Raw genomic sequence first — 20,181 nt, 5'->3', positions numbered from 1 at the left:
GATGAAGATACAGCAGAGATCCGGGTGCCTTGCGAGAATTCGTACCATCTGTTCTATTGACCAACATGCAATCCCTGGAGAATAAACTGGATGAGCTCAGTTTGAGACTATCCAACCAACGAGACATTAAAAACTGTAATATCTTATGTTTCGCAGAGTCGTGGCTGAACGATGACACAGATAATATAAAGTTGGCTGGGTTATCCTTGCATCGGTAGGACAGAACAGCTACGTCCGGTAAGACGAGGGGTGGTGGTATGTGTCTATTTGTCAATAACAGCTGGTGCGCGATGTCTAATACTAAGGAATTCTTGAGGTACTGCTCACCCGAGGTGGAGTACCTCATGATAAGCTGTAGACCACACTATCTACCAAGAGAGTTTATCTATATTTTTCATAGCCGTCTATTTACCACTGAGACCGAACTCAACAAGCCGTATAAGGTCATAAGCAAACAAGAAATGCTCATCCAGAAGCGGCAACGGGGACTTTAATGCTGGCAAACTTAAATATGTTTTACCTAATTTCTACCAGCATGTGCAACCAGAGGAAAATAAAAACTCTAGACCACCTTTACTCCACACACAAAGACTCATACAAAGCTCTACCTCGCCGTCCATTTGGCAAATCTGTCCATAATTCCATCCTACTGATTCCGGCTTACAAGCAAAAATTAAAGCAGGAAGTACAACTGACTACAGGACTGTTTTGCTAGAACAAACTTTTTTATTTAAGTTGAAAGCACTGTTTGTGTGTGTGGATGTCCCTAGCATTACCAAAACACAAAGAGCTGTGATTGGATCAGTGGTTCACCTATCAGTGCCTTGATGGACTTAGCAACAGTAAAAAGGGATGATGTGTAATGAAACTAGGGTGCACGTCCATTTTTTTGCGACCATCAGGTGACGTCCCCGTGACAAACCGGAATTAGACAACTACCTCCAGTGCAGCATGACACAACATCTCAAGAAAGTCCTAAAAACGTCCTTGGGGACATCCCCGGGAACTAGACAAAACCTCCAGGGGACCATGACATAACGCCCCAAGAACGTCCTAAAAACGTCCCAGGGACATCCTCGGGACCTACCAGGAACTAGACAAAACTTCCACAATGTCCTGATGACTACAGCTGACCATTTCGCGACGTTCCGGGGACATCCTTACAACTCATTGTTTGCAGAACAGGACTAAAAACACATCAAATTGGATGAAAAAGTTGTGTTTGTCACATGGATGAATGATCAGACTTCTTGGCAGTAGCCCACTGACACAGTATCCGGCGTATAGCAAAGCTTATTGGTTTTATTCATGATACTGTCTGTGATTAAAACAAATGTTATCAGAGAGAATTGAATTAACTACAAATGGTGTTTGATCAGATATCCTCACGATTTAATAATTTAATGGTTGCTTAAAAACTGAGGCTGTGATCTGGGGTTTTGCTAACTCAATCTGTAACACTAGCCAGCTAATGGTGCACAGACTAAACACATTTTCTACAGCAATCTGATTCCCCCTCATGTAATTTACCATGCAGCATACGGAGGTGATGGCACTACATTGTCAATATGAGCAGTAATACATCTGTAATAGAGAATGAAACCTGCAAAAAACAATCTAATGGAAAGATAATGAAACTATCAGGTGTGGTTTGACCATGTTATCACACTATGACTGGATCTCTGGTCCCCTGGTCACTAGCGATCACCACCACTTGGCTCATTATGTTGACGACTAAGCGTTAAGCCTAACTTAATGGTACACTTGAACAGTGATAAAACAGCAAGACAGCTGCTGAGGCCCAGACCAGAAGAGACACACAGGACCCCTTAATTAACTGGCCACATGGTGGGGAAGAGGAGGGCTAGAACACCGGCTGTGTGTGTGGGCAGGGAGGTGAACAGTACACAGATACTGAACATACACACAGATGTACTCCTCTGTTTATGAGAGGCAAGGTAATAACTTCTTGAGGAGAGGAGATCCTGCCATCAATCCTCTTCCTTTGCTCTCCTTGCTGTTATTATGCGGCCATTGACCCCATGAGGCAGAGCGACTGAGGAGAGACTGTGAGTGAGAGGCAATTTCAAATGGATTTAAAGCAACAGCGATTAAGATACATGGGCACTGGGGTGACAGATGAAGAGAGCCAAGGGAAAAGGCTTATTTTCAGCCCCACTGCTTAAGTAAACATATATTCCAACACAGGGGAGTGGAACAGGAAGAGAGAAGGCTGCCAACTTGATTTAAATCAATCTCATTCAAATAAGTTGCTACATATTCTTGTACTTTATCGAAATTTTATTGAAAACATGAAAACATTTACATTACTAAGACTCACAGCAAACAGTGTGGGATGAGAAGCTACTGAATAGCCTGTTGACGGTGAGAAATCCCAGCTAAAGCATTAAATCAGAACAGTGCATGTGCCTGCCAGTGTGCTCTGGGAATAGCAGCACTGTAAGCGCAGATGGACCTATTGAGGTTGAGGGAGAGACCAGCTCCTTCAGCTAGACCTTCCATCTCCACTTAATTTGATATTCTCAAAAAAGGAGGTGAGGTGCATCCATGCAACGCTCACCACTGACTGACTTAATATTGGTCTCCTCCAGGTACCATTCTCATTTGGGTATACTGGGTATACAAATGGCTGAACAAAGGACATGCTGAATAATGCATTCCGGCTGTCCTGCTTTTTGGGTCATCCCCTTTTTAGCCTATTGAAGCCCACCTACAGAATAGACAAAGCCCCTGTGACTGTGGCACCTGTGTTTGCAGAGTTTACCTTTCAACTTCAGGGGGAATAAGATCTCTAGGTAAGAGATGTACAGTATGTCATAAAAACGATAGGCAATTTGATATACATTTCTTCCTGATACCATCAAATGGATAACAGAATACATGCAAGCCAAATAAGTAATTGCGGCATGAAGAGAACATTGATTCTGGAACCCCAGACAGGACAATCATTCACCACATACAGTAGTTTGGAGGAAATATAGTAGCAGTAGAACAAGTATTATCTCTAAGCAAGACAACATAAATCTCCACCTGTCTATGTTGAAGGCAAAGGAAACACCAACATAAAGTTTCTTAATAGGGCATTGGGCCATGACGAGCTGCAAGAACTGCTTCAATGCTTCTTGGCATAGATTCTAAAAGTGTCTGGATCTCTATTGGAGGAATGTGACACTCTTCTTACACAATAAATTCCATAATTTGGTGTTTTGTTGATGGAGGTGGAAAAAGCGGTTTCAGGCGCCACTCTAGAATCTCCAATAAGTGTTAAATTAGGTTGAGATCTGGTGACTGACACACACACACACACGCACGCACACGCACGCACACGCACGCACACGCACGCACACACACCCTTTAACCTCCCTATACTCCTGTTGGTTCAGCCCTAATTGATGTGCTCTTGATGTGTCACCTCCGGCAGCATGACAAATGGCCCAAGAATATACCCAAGGACCAGTCAGCCCTTCCCCCATCAAGGGGTCAACATGTATCTTTCTCTACAGTATGCAGAGGACTGACTGTTAAATGTGTGATAGAATAACACTATTGCAGCCACGTTTGGTTTTTATCTAAAACTTGTCCTCTGAATAGAACTCCGACGCTATCTATATGGATATATGAACTCTGTGGTTACTTGTAGTTGTTCAGAGTGAACTCTGATGACACTGAATGCAATTGTCCTACCCAGCCAAACCCCTAAGGCCATCACACATTGATGTGACCCCCTTTCAAGAGGATGTTTCTGGTTTGATATGATTGGATATCTTAGTGTATCTATCTTTGGTTTGGTTTGTGGATTGGTCAAAAATAGATTTTGAACACAAACAAATAAGTCAGATCTGGTATAATAGACTGATCTCATAGACTAGACATAACACAGTAAACATAAATCTAGGACTCTCAAATTAGTATGATACAGTGCCTTGCGAAAGTATTCGGCACCCTTGAACTTTGCGACCTTTTGCCACATTTCAGGCTTCAAACATAAAGATATAAAACTGTATTTTTTTGTGAAGAATCAACAACAAGTGGGACACAATCATGAAGTGGAACGACATTTATTGGATATTTCAAACTTTTTTAACAAATCAAAAACAGAAAAATTGGGCGTGCAAAATTATTCAGCCCCCTTAAGTTAATACTTTGTAGCGCCACCTTTTGCTGCGATTACAGCTGTAAGTCGCTTGGGGTATGTCTCCATCAGTTTTGCACATCGAGAGACTGAAATTTTTTCCCATTCCTCCTTGCAAAACAGCTCGAGCTCAGTGAGGTTGGATGGAGAGCATTTGTGAACAGCAGTTTTCAGTTCTTTCCACAGATTCTCGATTGGATTCAGGTCTGGACTTTGACTTGGCCATTCTAACACCTGGATATGTTTATTATTGAACCATTCCATTGTAGATTTTGCTTTATGTTTTGGATCATTGTCTTGTTGGAAGACAAATCTCCGTCCCAGTCTCAGGTCTTTTGCAGACTCCATCAGGTTTTCTTCCAGAATGGTCCTGTATTTGGCTCCATCCATCTTCCCATCAATTTGAACCATCTTCCCTGTCCCTGCTGAAGAAAAGCAGGCCCAAACCATGATACTGCCACCACCATGTTTGACAGTGGGGATGGTGTGTTCAGCTGTGTTGCTTTTACGCCAAACATAACGTTTTGCATTGTTGCCAAAAAGTTCAATTTTGGTTTCATCTGACCAGAGCACCTTCTTCCACATGTTTGGTGTGTCTCCCAGGTGGCTTGTGGCAAACTTTAAACGACACTTTTTATGGATATCTTTAAGAAATGGCTTTCTTCTTGCCACTCTTCCATAAAGGTCAGATTTGTGCAATATACGACTGATTGTTGTCCTATGGACAGAGTCTCCCACCTCAGCTGTAGTTCATCCAGAGTGATCATGGGCCTCTTGGCTGCATCTCTGATCAGTCTTCTCCTTGTATGAGCTGAAAGTTTAGAGGGACGGCCAGGTCTTGGTAGATTTGCAGTGGTCTGATACTCCTTCCATTTCAATATTATCGCTTGCACAGTGCTCCTTGGGATGTTTAAAGCTTGGGAAATCTTTTTGTATCCAAATCCGGCTTCACAACAGTATCTCGGACCTGCCTGGTGTGTTCCTTGTTCTTCATGATGCTCTCTGCGCTTTTGACGGACCTCTGAGACTATCACAGTGCAGGTGCATTTATACGGAGACTTGATTACACACAGTTGGATTGATTACACACAGTTGGATTGTATTTATCATCATTAGTCATTTAGGTCAACATTGGATCATTCAGAGATCCTCACTGAACTTCTGGAGAGAGTTTGCTGCACTGAAAGTAAAGGGGCTAAATAATTTTGCACGCCCAATTTTTCAGTTTTTGATTTGTTAAAAAAGTTTGAAATATCCAATAAATGTCGTTCCACTTCATGATTGTGTCCCACTTGTTGTTGATTCTTAACAAAAAAATACAGTTTTATATCTTTATGTTTGAAGCCTGAAATGTGGCAAAAGGTCGCAAAGTTCAAGGGGGCCGAATACTTTCACAAGGCACTGTATGTTACGTTTGGTATTGTTACATAAGATAGAAGGTTACTTAAGGCAAACATGAAAGGAGGGTGGTTGGTTGGGGTGAATGGATAGGTATATATCATGAACGTCTAGTACCCAAAGGTTGTGTGTTCAAATCTCACCAAAGACAACTTTAGCATTGCAGGAACTTTGAAACGACTTACTACTTTGCAACTACTTAGCATGTTAGCATGTCTCTTATGACCAAAAAGAGCTTCTGGACATCAGAACTGGGATTATTCACCTCAAATTGGATGAGGAGTTGCTCTTCAATGAGTCAGACTCGATGGATATACTGCAGACACCCGACCAGGCCCGATCCCCATGATTCGCTGGAGAAGGAAAAATAGATTGAAGCAAAATCAGGCGACGAGTGGCTAATCTGCCCTTACCCTCCGTTCTGCTAGCTAACATTCAATCGTTGGAAAATAAATGGGACGAACTGAAAGCACATATATCCTACCAACGGGACATTAAAAACTGTAATACGTTATATTTCACTGAGTCGTGGCTGAATGACGACATTAAGAACATACAGTACAGCTGGCGGGTTATACACTATCTGCAAGACAGAACAGCAGCCTCTGGTAAGACACGGGGCTGGGGCCTATGCATTTATGTAAACAACAGCTGGTGCACAATATCTAAGGAAGTCTCAAAGTTTTGCTCACCTGACGAAGAGCGTCTCATTATAAGCTGTAGACCACATTATCTACCAAGAGAGTTTTCATCTGTAATTTTTGTAGTGGTCTACATACCAACACAGAGCGAGGTTGGCACTAAAACCACACTCAATGAGCTGTATTATGCCATAAGCAAACAGGAAAACGCTCATCCAAAAGTGGCGCTCCAAGAGGCAGATGTCTTTAATGCAGGGAAACTGAAATCAGATTTACCGAATTTCTATCAGCATGTTAAATGTGCAACAAGAGGGAAAATAATTCTAGACCACCTTTACTCCACACACAGAGACACGTAGAAAGCTCTCCCTCGCCCTCCATTTGGCAAATCTGACCATAACTCTATCCTCCAGATTCCTGCTTATATCAAAAATTAAAGCAGGAAGCACCAATGACTGGGTCGATAAAAAAGTGGTCAGATGAAGCAGATGCTAAACTACAGGACTGTTTTGCTAGCACAGACTGGGATATGTTCCGGGATTCCTCCGATGGCATTGAGGACTACTCCACATCAGTCTTTAGCTTCATCAATAAGTGCATCGATGACATCGTCCCCACAGTGACTGTATGTACATACCCCAACCAGTAGCCATGGATAACAGGCAACATACGCACTGAGCTAAAGGCTAGAGATGACACTTTCAAGGAGCGGGACTCTAACCCGGAAGCTTATAAGAAATCCCGCTATGCCCTCCGACGAACCATCAAACAGGCAATCGTCAATACAGGACTAAGATCGAATCGTACTACACCGGCTCTGACGCTCAGAGGCAAAGAACACTGAAACATGCATGAGAGCGCCAGCTGCTCCGGACGACTGTGTGATCACGCTCTCCTCAGCCGATGTGAGTAAGACCTTTAAACAGGTCAATATTCACAAGGCTGCTGGGGCAGACGGATTACCAGGACGTGTACTCCGAGCATGCACTGACCAACTGGCAAGTGTCTTCACTGATATTTTCAACCTCTGCCTGTCTGAGTCTGTAATACCAACATGTTTTAAGCAGACCATCATAATCCCTGTGCCCTAGAAAACAAATGTAACCTGCCTAAATGACCTGTAGCACTCATGTCTGTAGCCATGAAATGCTTTGAAAGGTTGGTCATGGCTCACATCAACGGCATTATCCCAGAAACCCTAGACCCACTCCAATTTGCATACCGCACCAAAAGATCCACAGATGATGCAATCTCTATTGCACTCCACACTGGCTTATCCCACCGGGACAAAAGGAACACCAACGGAGCGCCAAGTCTAAGTCGAAGAAGTTTCTAAACAGCTTCTTCCCACAAGGCATAAGACTCCTGAACACCTAATCAAATGGCTACCCAGACTATTTGCATTGCTACTCTCTGTTGTTATCATCTATGCATAGTTCCTTTAATAACTCTAACTACATGTGCATATTAACTAACCGGTGCCCCCGCACATTGACTCTGTACCGCTACCCCCCTGTATATAGTCTCGCTATTGTTATTTTACTGCTGCTCTTTAATTACTTGTTACTTTTACTTCTTATCTGTATTTTTTTTTTTTACTGCATTGTTGATTAGGGGCTCGTAAGTAAGCATTTCACTGTAAGGTGAACCTGTTGGTACTCCTGTTGTATTCGGCTCATGTGACTAATAATGTGACTAATAGAATTGGATTTGTTTACTCTGATTTCAGAGCACTCGTCTTGAGTGTGCCAGAGTGCAGAATAAATGGCAAATTTACGAACACTCAACACCTGTTGAATATGGCCAGTGTCGGTAAACATTGCCAAAAAAGCTTAAATTGTTGCCAGCAGCACAGTTGTAGTCACCAACGCTCTGGATAACATATTAACAACCTAACCAGCTCTGCTAGGGCGAGTAAAATGGTCAGTGAACTGTTCTCTCACGTTAGCCAGTTAGCTTGAGTGCTTGACTGTTGTTGTTGGGGAGAGAACGCTCAGATCAACCCTTGAAGTAATGGGTAGGACTAAAGCATAAGAGGGTGTGAACGATGCTGAATGGGTGTAGACAAAGAAGAGCTCTTCAGGGGGTACTGTACTAAAACATTCAAAGGCCATTTTCTCAAAAGTGAAGTTACAAGTTTATCAACTTTCAAAGCAGAATTACTTTCCAATTGTTCCTCAAATGCAGTGTGTGATATACCATTTTGTCGCTCTGTGTCTCTGCTTTTATCCAATGTAAAAAAAACACAATTTCAAATTTTCACATATGGACTTGGTCTTTTACTAAATAGGGCTAGCTTCTGTATACCACCCTTCCTGATTGCCTTGAGGAGGAAAGAAATTCCACAAATGAACTTTTAACTAACACTTTTAATTAACACATCTGTTATTTGAAATTCATTCCAGGTGACTACCTCATGAAGCTGGTTGAGAGAATTCCAAGAGTGTGCAAAGCTGTCATCAAGGGAAAGAGTGGCTACTTTGAAGAATCTCAAATATAAAATATATTTTGATTTGTTTAACACTTTCTTGGTTACTACATGATTCCACATGTGTTTTTAATAGTTTTGATGTATTCACTATTATTCTACAATGTAGAAAATAGTAAAAAATTAAGAAAAATCCCAGAATGAGTAGGTATGTCCAAACTTTTGACTGGTACTGTATATACATTTTTATATAGAAAATATTACCGTTGGTGTACAATTACTGGGAAATGACCAAATTTCCCCCCAATGTCGCACTAATGCAATTCCACAAAATACACAATATGTGCAGCAGAAAATTTGCCAAAAATAAAATAGCACTTTATCCAAACAGGTTGTCTCATGGAAGCCGTTGGCCTAGCGTATTTACTTCACACAAAGTCACCATGAATTCAAAGCACATGCATAATTGGCACTGCCTTTCTCAGTTCTCATCAGAACTTAACATTTGATCCCGGTCAGACCCAAGCCCGGTGAACTGAACCCCGAGCCCAGGCCTGGTACGACATTACAGAAGTTAAGCCCGAACCTGAAAATAGCCCGAGTGAGTGAGGAAAATAGGAAATAGCCATTGGGCCTAGAAAAATCGCAGAGAGAGGAAAACTCACCTTAGTTATGATTAACTGAATGATGAAAATACTGGAATATAGTAGGTTAATGCAAAAGCAATAGTCACTTGATGACTGCAAGGGAAGTTGAAATAGCTCTGAATATCATTACTCTCCACTAGCAAAGACATGTATTTTTCAATTTAACATTAATAATCTGCCTCAATTCCCAGTAAGACTGCGAACATCTATGATATTTTCTGAGAAATGCTTTAATCCACATCAAATCAAATTTCCTCCAATATTCCCTTATTTCTAATGGACAGTTTGGGAACGCTAAATGTAGAAGATAAGTTGGGCTACTGTGCAATACATCAGAACATAGGGTTAGTTGTTAACCAATTATAACCACAGGACAGTGCTACAGGACAGTTATTGGTCTGATAAAGCACTTCACTATAGTTGTTTCCTATATGTCATAGGGAAATAGTGGCATTTGGAAATATGCATTATTAAGATAACTTATTGTTTTAGAATACGTAACTTGACATAATAAAAAGTAATGTAGGTTAAGTATGAGTGAAAACATCAATCATGTCATATGAGACTCACCGTAGAGTGAAGTTCTCCAGGGAGGAGGAGCTGGCCGTGAGGATGTTGAAAGTGGCGATATCTTTCTTCAGGGGTTTGGAGGTCTGAATGACAACGGCCTTTCCCAGCTTGAGTTGAGACAGAGATGCAGCTCCCTTGGGCACCTGAAGGAGGTGTACACTGCCGATTCTCTGCATTGGAGTAACAGGGACGTACTCAGCCTGCTGCTGCTGCTCTGAGCTACCCCAGCGGCCCCCATCCCACTCCCTGCACTTCCCGTAGGCACTGGGCCGGGCCTGGTAGTACAGCTCTACTGTGTTGCCCTCTGTTAGGTACAGCCTCTCCCGGCTAGAGCTCTCTGCTGCGGGACTAAACCAGCTGGCTACAGGCTCCAGCTCAGCCATGCAGGTGCCCCTCTGACCTCCAAGGGCACAGGAGCCCCTTACCTCCTGGGTCTGCCAGAAGGCAAACAACATCACACAGGGCAACTCATCATTTAACCCCTCTGCTCCCCTGTCCCAGTCCCTCCCAGCCACATAGAACAACACCTGCACCTTGGGCATGGAGGAGTAGACCCGGGGGGTCAGCACAAAGAACTGGACCTTCCAGTTATAGGTGAATACCCCCGGGGCCCGAAACAGCTGCACAGACTGGATCAGGTCTAGAGGGACAGGCTGCTCTTTGGACAGGGGCCCATAGCTGGCATTGACAACAGGCGGCCGGCTGGCTCTCAGGATGACAAATGGCTGTGTCTGTGTCTGCAGGCTGGAGTTTCTCATGATGTCCTGACCGGTCTCCTTCAGGAAGAAGCAGTCTGCATCTCGCACCTGGTAGTTGACTGGAAGGAGCACAGGGAATGGCAGAGAGCTCTTGGTGTTGTCTGACATCTCCTGACTGTCCAACTCTGTGGGAAAGCAAGAGACAAAACATTACCCCAGGTTAACAGACATTGTTGTTTTGAAGACATGTAGAGGAAATGAATGTTTATCATTTTGGATGGACTAGTGAGTCACTAGACCCTTAGCCTCTCATAATAGCCTACGCCTTGGAATTTACGACCTTCTGGCTACTCTCCTGCTTCTCTAAACTCTATCTAACACCCCTTCATGATCAGGGTCAGGAGTTCTACAACATGGTCCATTGTTTCTTGGTTATATCAAGAGGTCAGGAATAATTCATGGCCTTTATCATTATTAATCTGAACACAAAAATATCCTATAAAAATAGTGGTTCAACAGGAAATACTAAAAAGAAACCATGCAGAAAAGTCCAGGAACTAGACTTGAGGCAAGCTGATCAACTGGATGTGACCTCATCATTAAAGTGAAAGGGCTAGCACTGACCTTTTACTTAATCTTCGAATTCCCATGACACAGTAGACAATAGTAGCCTTTATAGTACAAATTATAGCAGGAGCAGCTTAAGGTTATTACAGTGTGATGCAGTGGCCCGGCACACTGGTGGGACAGCATCAGAACAGACTCCATAGCCATTATATCATCCATCATCTAGATCAAGTCAATCCCATTATCAATGTGATTTCAGCTCAAACCATTAACGTAAAACAAAATGGCAAAGTAGCAAGCGATAACATCTACATGATCTGATGACGTGAAAACAGAACAAATTATACTGAACAAAAATACAAATGCAATAACTTCAATGATTTTTATTTAACCAGGCAAGTCAGTTAAGAACAAATTCTTATTTTCAATGACGGCCTAGGAACAGTGGGTTAACTGCCTGTTCAGGGGCAGAACAACAGATTTGTACCATGTCGGCTTGGGGGTTTGAACTTGCAACCTTCCGGTTACTAGTCGAACGCTCTAACCACTAGGCTACCCTGCCGCCGATTTTACTGAGTTACAGTTCATATAAGGAAATCAGTCAATTTAAATAAATAAATAAAGTCCAAATCTATGTATTTCACATGACTGGGCAGGGGAGCAGCCATGGGTGGGACTGGGAAGGCATAGCCCCACCCACGTGGGAGCCCAGCCCAGCCAATCAGAATGGGTTTTATTACAGACAGAAATACTCCTCAGTTTCATCTGCTGTCCAGGTGGCTGGTCTCAAACAATCCCATAGGTATAAAAGCGGGATGTAGGGCTCCTGGGCTGGCGTGGTTACAAGTGATCTGCGGATGTGAGGCTGGTTGGATGTACTGCCAAATTCTCTAAAATGTCATTGGAGACAACTGTGGCATTGTGTTGTGTAACAAAACTGCACATTTTATAGTGGCCTTTTATTGTTCCCAGCACAATGTGTTGATATGCCACACCTGTCAGGTGGATGGCAAAGGTGGCAAAGGTGAAATGTTCACTAACAGGGATGTAAACAAATTTGGCAAGATTGTATTTCAGATCATGAAACATGGGACCAACACTTGACATGTTGTGTTTCTATTTTTGTTCAGTACAGTTACTGCTTTGTTTTCTGTATGTTATTACCTTTGTTTCCCACAAAGGGCAGAATTGTAATTTTGGGTGTTTGGAGTAGCGTGAGGATGTCGAAAGAGACAACAGCATGAGAGCCCTTTGATCCGGCCTAAAAGCATGAGGGTTGCGGCATGTCTGTCTCTCTGGAAGTGAACTGGGCACAGGTCCGCAGGCCAGCATCCACTCTCATTTTGCGGCCATTTTGATAGATTACACAGATTATGGCAGCTGACCTGAGGCTGCACTGTCAATGGGAGGCTAATTGGCCTACTTGGTGTGTGTGTGTGAGTGAGAGAGTGAGAGAGTGAGAGAGAGAGCGAGAGAAAAGCACCAACTGCCTGGTATGTGCTCATTACCGGAAATGATCTCACAAACTGTCAGTTAATAATTAACTGTCTGTTCAAAAATAATGAAACCAAGTCTATTATCCTCTTAAGGGTAGCTTGCATTGCAGAATAAAGTCAGATGCTTGTTCATGAAAAATGGGCACATTCGGTTCTGCCAAGAGGACAACCTCATCCAAAGACTAGCCTATGAGCCCTGCAATGTAATGTGATTCTATTCATCATGAACTATGACAAACTAAGAATACACAATGCATGCATCACATACCACTGTGACAAGTCAACTATTTGTAGATCATCAACAATGTCCCTCTTGACAACTATTCTTGATCCCATAACTGTCATAAACTTGTGCTTACCACAGAGTTGACTAAGATTACAGACATAATTATCTGCATCTGTAGAGACACATATGTTTTAGTTCCATTTGTCAAATCATGACAAAAGATGACAGAAAGAACGGCACATCTGTCACTGGATTGTTGATGACTTTTTTCCTGAGGAGGAGGAGTGTCACGCCTTGATCTGTTTTACCAGTCTTTTTGATTGTTTCCATCCCCCTCCAGGTGTCGCCCATCTTCCCCATTATCCCATGTGTATTTATACCCGTGTTCTCTGTTTGTATGTTACCAGTTCGTCTTGTTTGTCAAGTTTACCAGCGTTTGTCCTGTCAGCGCCTGTCTTTTCCAAGCCTCTGTTTTTCTCGCCCTCCTGGTTTTTGACCCTTGCCTGTCCTGACCCTGAGCCTGCCTGCCGTCCTGTACCTTCGCTTCTGTTGAGCTTTTCGTAAACTTAACTGAGTCTTGTCCCTCATGGTCTGTGGCTTGTGACATCATCCCTCCTTCACCTGCTTTTATCACTGAGCAGCCATCGTACTGAGGCTGTGGACTCATTGGAAAGCTTTACAAGGTCAGGGAAACACAACGGAGCCATGTCTACGTAGCGACAATTCAAAGAGAAACACAAATGTAGTTTTTTTTTCTCTCCCACAGACATGTGTCTCAATCATTTTCTGTAGGAGAAGGCTGGGTCTGGGGCCTGGGCTTGGGCTGTCTCCACCAGTGGCCACTGACAGACAGATGTGCTGTTTAATACCAGAGCTGGCAACATCTCCCACCGCTGTGAATAAACACTCACTGGGCCTTTTCTGCTTCTGCATCTTTGCAGGAGGGAGATGTGCTGCAACTGTTCTTCCACACCGATCTCGACAAACCATTTCTGTATGAACATCGCTTAGCGCACTGGGGCATTGTCATGCTCCAGAGCTCCCGAGTGGCACAGTGTTCTAAGGCACTGCATCTCAGTGCTAGAGGCGTCACTACAGACCCTGGTTCGATTCCAGGCTGTATCACAACCGGACGTAATTGGGAGTCCCATAGGGCGGAGCACAATTGGCCCAGCGTCATGAGGGTTTGGCCAGGGTAGGCCGTCATTGTAAATAAGAATTTGTTCTTAACTGACTTGCCTAGTTAAATAAAACATTTGAAACATGAAAGAGCCTTCCCCAAACTGTTGCCACAAAGTTGGAAGCACAGAATCTTCTAGAATGGCATTGTATGCTGTGGCATTGAGATTTCCCTTCACTGGAACTAAGGGGCCTGGCCCAAACCATGAAAAACAGTCCAGACCATTATTCCTTCTCCACCAAACTTTACAGTTTGCATTCTAGCAGGTAGCGTTCTCCTGGTATCCGCCAAACCCATATTCGTCCGTAAGACTGCCAGACGGTGAAGTGTGATTCATCACTCCAGACAAACAGTTATTGTGCTGACGTTGCTTCCAGACGCAGTTTGGAACTCGGTAGTGAGTGTTGCAACCGAGGACAGACGTTTTTTACGTGCTACGCGCTTCTGCACTAGTCGATCCCGTTCTGTGAGTTTGTGTGGCTTAACACTTCGTGGCTGAGCCATTGTTGCTCCTAGACATTTCCAGTTCACAATAACAGCACTTACAGTTGACCGGGGAAGCTCTAACAGAGCAGAAATTTAAAAGCTGGCATCCTATGATGGTGCATGTTGAAAGTCACGGAGCACTTCATTCTACTGCCAATGTTTGTCTATGGAGATTGCATGGCTGTTTGCTCGATTTTACAGTATATACCTGTCAGCAACGGGTGTGGCTGAAATAGACGAATCCACTAATTTGAAGTGGTGTCCACATACTTCTGTATATATAGTGTATAGGCTGCGCCTATACTGTATATCCATCCTCACTACCCATGATGAAAGCATTGCATCCAGCTGATAAACACAATGCCAAATCCCTCCACCAGCTGTTTCAGCACAGAGCTGCGCCAATCCCTCAACTTGGAGACAGACCTTTCACTTTTCTATTTCCCTGTCCACCTAAACAATATCTATTCTGGCCTACAGAAATGCACTTCTCTAATGTCTCCATTGACATTGTTGTTTTCGTTCTTACAAGGATCAACTGCTTTGCTCTTCAAATGCAAAAGGGAAAATAATGCACAACTGAATCCATATACCGAGCGCAAAATGATATGCTGTTAATCAAATCTATTTTCCAAATTCCAGATTCCAAATGAAAATATCTGTGAATAGGTAGATGTGTACAGCGTGAGTCTATCTTTAGGGAATAAGCACTTGCATTAAGCAATAGTAATAACAATTTAATAATAATATATTAGATATGAAAAAGCAGAGAGAGAGATTTTCAGAACTGATGAAATAAGACTAAGGCAACCTTTAAACATAATGAGTCTCTTTTCTCAGAATAAGTCACTACTTGTGAGCCTTTTAGATAAAGCAAATAATAAGGGCATCAGAACGCTAGGAACAGGGAGCCCGACAGGACTACATATGGTCCTGTGTTCTAATGTTGGGGGTAAAAACAGTACCACAGTACCATTAGCATCACTGGACACAATGAAACATATAAGGTTGATTCAAAAAAAAGTGAGGAGACTAAGGCAAAAGCTAATTAATGACATGGCTATAAGTGTCTTTAGGTCTTGGCATTGTTCTCAGTAGAGGTAAAGCTGTCAGCTGACCAATTTCTGGACAGCACAGTACTGCTCAGTACTTACAGTACTATTACAGTAGGCTATTGGTTGTTACTAGGAAACAAAACATTACCCATGCTGTCATTGTATGCTATTGTCAACATTATATTGAGACCAACTAGCATACAATACATTGTCTCTTTTAATACAGAATTACAAATCACACTCTGACAAGCTATTCAACTTGAGTTTGTCTTGATGAAACCCACTGATTTGGGTTGACCACACACCAAACAAACCTGGCCTATGATGCATGGTGTTTGAATGACCAGTAACAGTTTGCCTGTTCCTTTTCTTCTGCAATAACATCATGTTTGTATGCAGATAAGTGTCTGTTCCTCCATCACTAAGTACATTGTGTGTGCAACCCCCATGCATTCTTATGTGCTAAAATACAATTCAGTAATTTAGCAGACACTCTTATCCAAAGTAACTTACAGTAGCAATTATTGTTAAGTGCCATGCTCAAGAGCACAAACAGGTTTTTAATTAGTCAGTTTGGGGATTTGAACCAGCAACCTTTCGGTTACTGGTCCAACACTCTTAACCGCTAGGCTACCTGCCATTTCTATATATGCAGAACAGCCTGTAAGTGATCTGATTTCCAATGACTTGACGGAGCCATGACACAGATATCTCACTTATTCCACATGAAGTGGTGAAGAGAGCCTGTGTTTAGGTCAAGATGTTGTTTACTTCCATAATGGCAGTGTCCTCTCCCCAGGGCAAAGGTCAGGCATGACCTAAGCATTTCAGGGACAAAGCTCTCCTAATAGAAATGGTGGTTTACTCTTGAAAATACCCTATGTCCCTGCAACTGCTACATAAACATACAAACGAGATAGAGCACTGATCAGATTTGTACAGAAAGGGAGGGGAGGGAGGGAGGGAGGGAGGGAGGGAGGGAGATGCTTAGGCCTGTGTGGGGATTGGTAGAGATTGCTATATCCAATGAGACTCTTAAAGCTGCTTTTAAAAATCTGTTTTATCAGGATTTCTCCCTTTTTATTATCTCTTTATCCAGTCTGTTTATTATAATTCAGGAGGGCCACATCGCCTGGAAATAGCAGTCTTTGAGGCAGTTAAAAGCTTTTTAGCAAATGCCTTTGTGATGTGGAATATTGCTGGGTTTGTAATTAAAGTCCACAGGGTCTTGTCCATTTCCTTACTGAGGTGATGTGAATGAGCACAATGATGAGTTCTGGACTAGCTCTGCTGGACACTGTCACTACACTTAGGGAATGAAAGCAATTTAAATGTTTCATGTGTGCCCGTTTCATGAGTGGAACTTGCTAAATAGTTAATCAAATAGCTACCTGGACTATCTGCATTGCCCCTCCCTTGCACTAACTCGTTTGACTTATCACATATGCTGCTACTGCTTATTATCTATCCTTTTGCCTAGTCACTTTAACCTTATATATATATATATATATATACACACACACATATACACCTCTATTACCTCGTAACCCCTGCACATTGACTATGTACTGGTACCCCATCTACATAGCCAAGTTATCATTACTCATTGTGTATTTATTTCTCATGTTATTGTCCTTCTTGTATTATTCAATTGTTTTCTCTGCATTGTTAGGAAGGGCAATAAGTAAGAATTTCACTGTTAGTCTACACCTGCTATTTATGAAGCATGTGACAAATAAAATATTACATGATTTAAAGTGCACAAACTGGTGATACTCCAATGTAACAGAGGTACTGGTACACAGTACATCCAACACATACTCTAGTGCTCTATTTTAACAAACCTAACATAATGGTAAATCTCAGCGCTACTTAACGCAATAGTAAATCTTAGTGCTGGTGGTATAGGTTCAGGTGTGTGTCAGGCTTCAACATAGAAGCAATTGGCTTTAACATGAAAATATTCGTCTACACACATAACATTCGCATTTCGAGAATGCACTGCATGTTAGAGCCATGGACAATTGGACATTGGCCAAACATTATAATAAGATTAGCTTACAGTACCATCGCCTAATATGGCCTGTTAGTGACTTTGGACTTTGCCACGTGAAAGATAAACAAATGAACAGGCAATTAGCCTTAACTACAAGAGGATTCAGCACCAAGGCCAGGGATCGGAATTCCCGCGATTTTACAGTTGGGTGCAACAGATGAACGCAGAATATGCATTTTTTGTAAATGATAAAAGGACAAACAATAAGCAGTCTATTGTTATAAGTTTATGTTCCTAAAAAGCCTTCCTACAGTCACTGACACCTTTCATTCAATGTGCATCACAGATAGGCCTAATGAGTCCATACTTTGCACAGAAGCTGCATGGACAAATAATCACGTTCAGCATAAAGAAAAAACAGGAATGTCTGTTGACTGTTTTGCTGCTAATTATATTTGAATAAAACATTGGTTATATGCTACTGATTAGGCTATTGTGCTCCTCTGCTGGCAAAATCGATGGCATAACTAATTGCATTACTGCTAAGACCAGTTTAAATATCACCAGTAGCGCTGCTTGAAATTGGCACATTGGCGCATGTTTTTAAGGACACACCTTTCCAACCTAGCGCTATTGAGTTTATATTAAACAGGCAAATTACCGACCCTGGCGCCACCATTGGAAAATAGCAGAGTGCTGGCTTTTACAAGACGAAATTGCCAGAGCATGCATTTGGAGCTGCCATAACGCCAGACAGAAATTGAGGTTTGCAAAAAACAAAATTCACATCAGCAATGTTACATCAGCACTAATCAATAAGATCAACCCCAAATAAAATAAAACACTTTGTTTACCATGCTCTTTGGAGTAGGCTAATTAGGCTAAAGTGGACCTACTGTAACTTGGTAGGCCTACTGTATCTTGGTAGGCCATTTGACTGATGGCTTGGTCAGTATGTATGTCAATTGTAGTCATAAAAGTACGGTATATAATGTAAGGAAACTATAAGTTAAATACATTTTGAACCACAAGGGTAACAGTGGTTATTTCAACGTTTCACAAACTCGGTCCAGGGGACCCAAAAGGGTGCACGTTTTGGTTTTTGCCACAGCACTACACAGCTGATTCAAATAATCAACTCATCATCAAGCTTTGATTATTTGAATCAGCTGTGTAGTGCTGTGGCAAAAACCAAGACGTGAACTCCTTGGGGTCCCCAGGACCGAGTTTGGGAAACGCTGGTCTATGTTGTGTCATCAACATCTCGACCATAATTATATTATAAAGAGACAACACAAACATTTAAGAGGCTACTAGTTTGATATAATGTTATAGGAAATAAACTAGAATACACGTCTAGACTACTCGAACAACACCATAAAGAGTCTATAATTAAAAACATCCATGGAATAGAGCAAAATAGAATCTAAATTAATATAGGTATATGCAGACAATCACTCAGGCTAGTTTTCACTTACAATAAAAGGCACATACCTTGGGTGACAACTGTGACAATCGTCGCTAGGAATATCTGTAAAAACCTCCAGATATGAGAGTAAATGCTCATTTTGGCTGTCACTTTATTCCATGTAACTTCCAGTCTCGGAGTTTCGTGAGTTTCAACAACCCAGGAAGAGTAGCTTGACTAGTGTAGGCTACAAAATCGCACCTGTACGAATACAGCCTTGTCTTGTGCACTCCGTGCGTCACTTAAACTATACATTGAGCTATCAGAAACTGTCTCGATGGTGGAAAGGTTTTGCTTAACGAACTTGGAGACGTCCCGTCCCGTTAATCAGATAGCAATCAGCCAAGTTTCGATGTGCTTTTCTTTTATTCCTTATACCGCCATACCGAATACGATTATTTGATACAGCAACTCCATCTGATTCATTTTGAAGTCCTTGCATCAGCTCTCATACATTTACCCAACTTTGACCATCGTTGGGACTGACTGCGCTGAAATGTTCCATGTGTGTTCACAGATCACCGACTGCCTTGTGCGCAACCCCTTGGGGCACTAAAGTAATCATCTGTCACAACTCAATCCGGCCAGAGCACGTCTCGTCCAGTAAATTAATTAAGCAGGAGACCATCACGATTTCATGTGATTCTAAATCCAGCGTAAGAAAGAGATGATAAGAGGATGGTGTAAACAAACAGCCACTACTGTACATGCTGCTAATTATAGTGATTAGTTGGCTATAGTGTGTGTTATTCCAGAACATACGTAATTTATTTGAGGCTCTCACAATGTACATGGGGCATTTTAAAGTTGGAGACTTTTATCTCCCTCACCAACTTCAAACATCTGCTATCTGAGCAGCTAACCGATCGCTGCAGCTGTACATAGTCTATTGGTAAATAGCCCACCCATTTTCACCTACCTCATCCCCATACTGTTTTTATTTATTTATTTTTCTGCTCTTTTGCACACCAATATCTCTACCTGTACATAACCTTCTGATCATTTATCACTCCAGTGTTAATCTGCATAATTGTAATTATTTGCCTACCTTCTCATGCCTTTTGCACACAATGTATATATAGACTTTCCTTTTTTCTACTGTGTTATTGACTTGTTAATTGTTTACTCCATGTGTAACTCTGTGTTGTCTGTTCACACTGCTATGCCTTATC

General features: G+C 42.2%; 1 protein-coding gene across 1 annotated transcript in view; it reads right to left on the bottom strand.

Moving 5' to 3' along the window:
- LOC110535954 (transmembrane protein 132D-like) overlaps positions 1-19,482 on the bottom strand; it is a 74,881-nt gene extending 55,399 nt beyond the window's left edge. Inside the window, exons 1-2 of the mRNA XM_021621367.2 lie at positions 19,036-19,482; positions 9,838-10,720 (exon numbers count right to left, since the gene is read on the bottom strand). Coding sequence (XP_021477042.2) covers positions 9,838-10,720; positions 19,036-19,108 — 956 coding nt within the window. The 5' untranslated portion in view covers positions 19,109-19,482. The remainder of the gene's footprint in view (positions 1-9,837; positions 10,721-19,035) is intronic.
- Positions 19,483-20,181: the final 699 nt, after the last annotated feature.

Source organism: Oncorhynchus mykiss, chromosome 11 (genome assembly GCF_013265735.2).
Source record: "Oncorhynchus mykiss isolate Arlee chromosome 11, USDA_OmykA_1.1, whole genome shotgun sequence".
NCBI lineage: Eukaryota > Metazoa > Chordata > Actinopteri > Salmoniformes > Salmonidae > Oncorhynchus > Oncorhynchus mykiss.
This window is presented reverse-complemented; position numbering and strand designations above follow the sequence as displayed.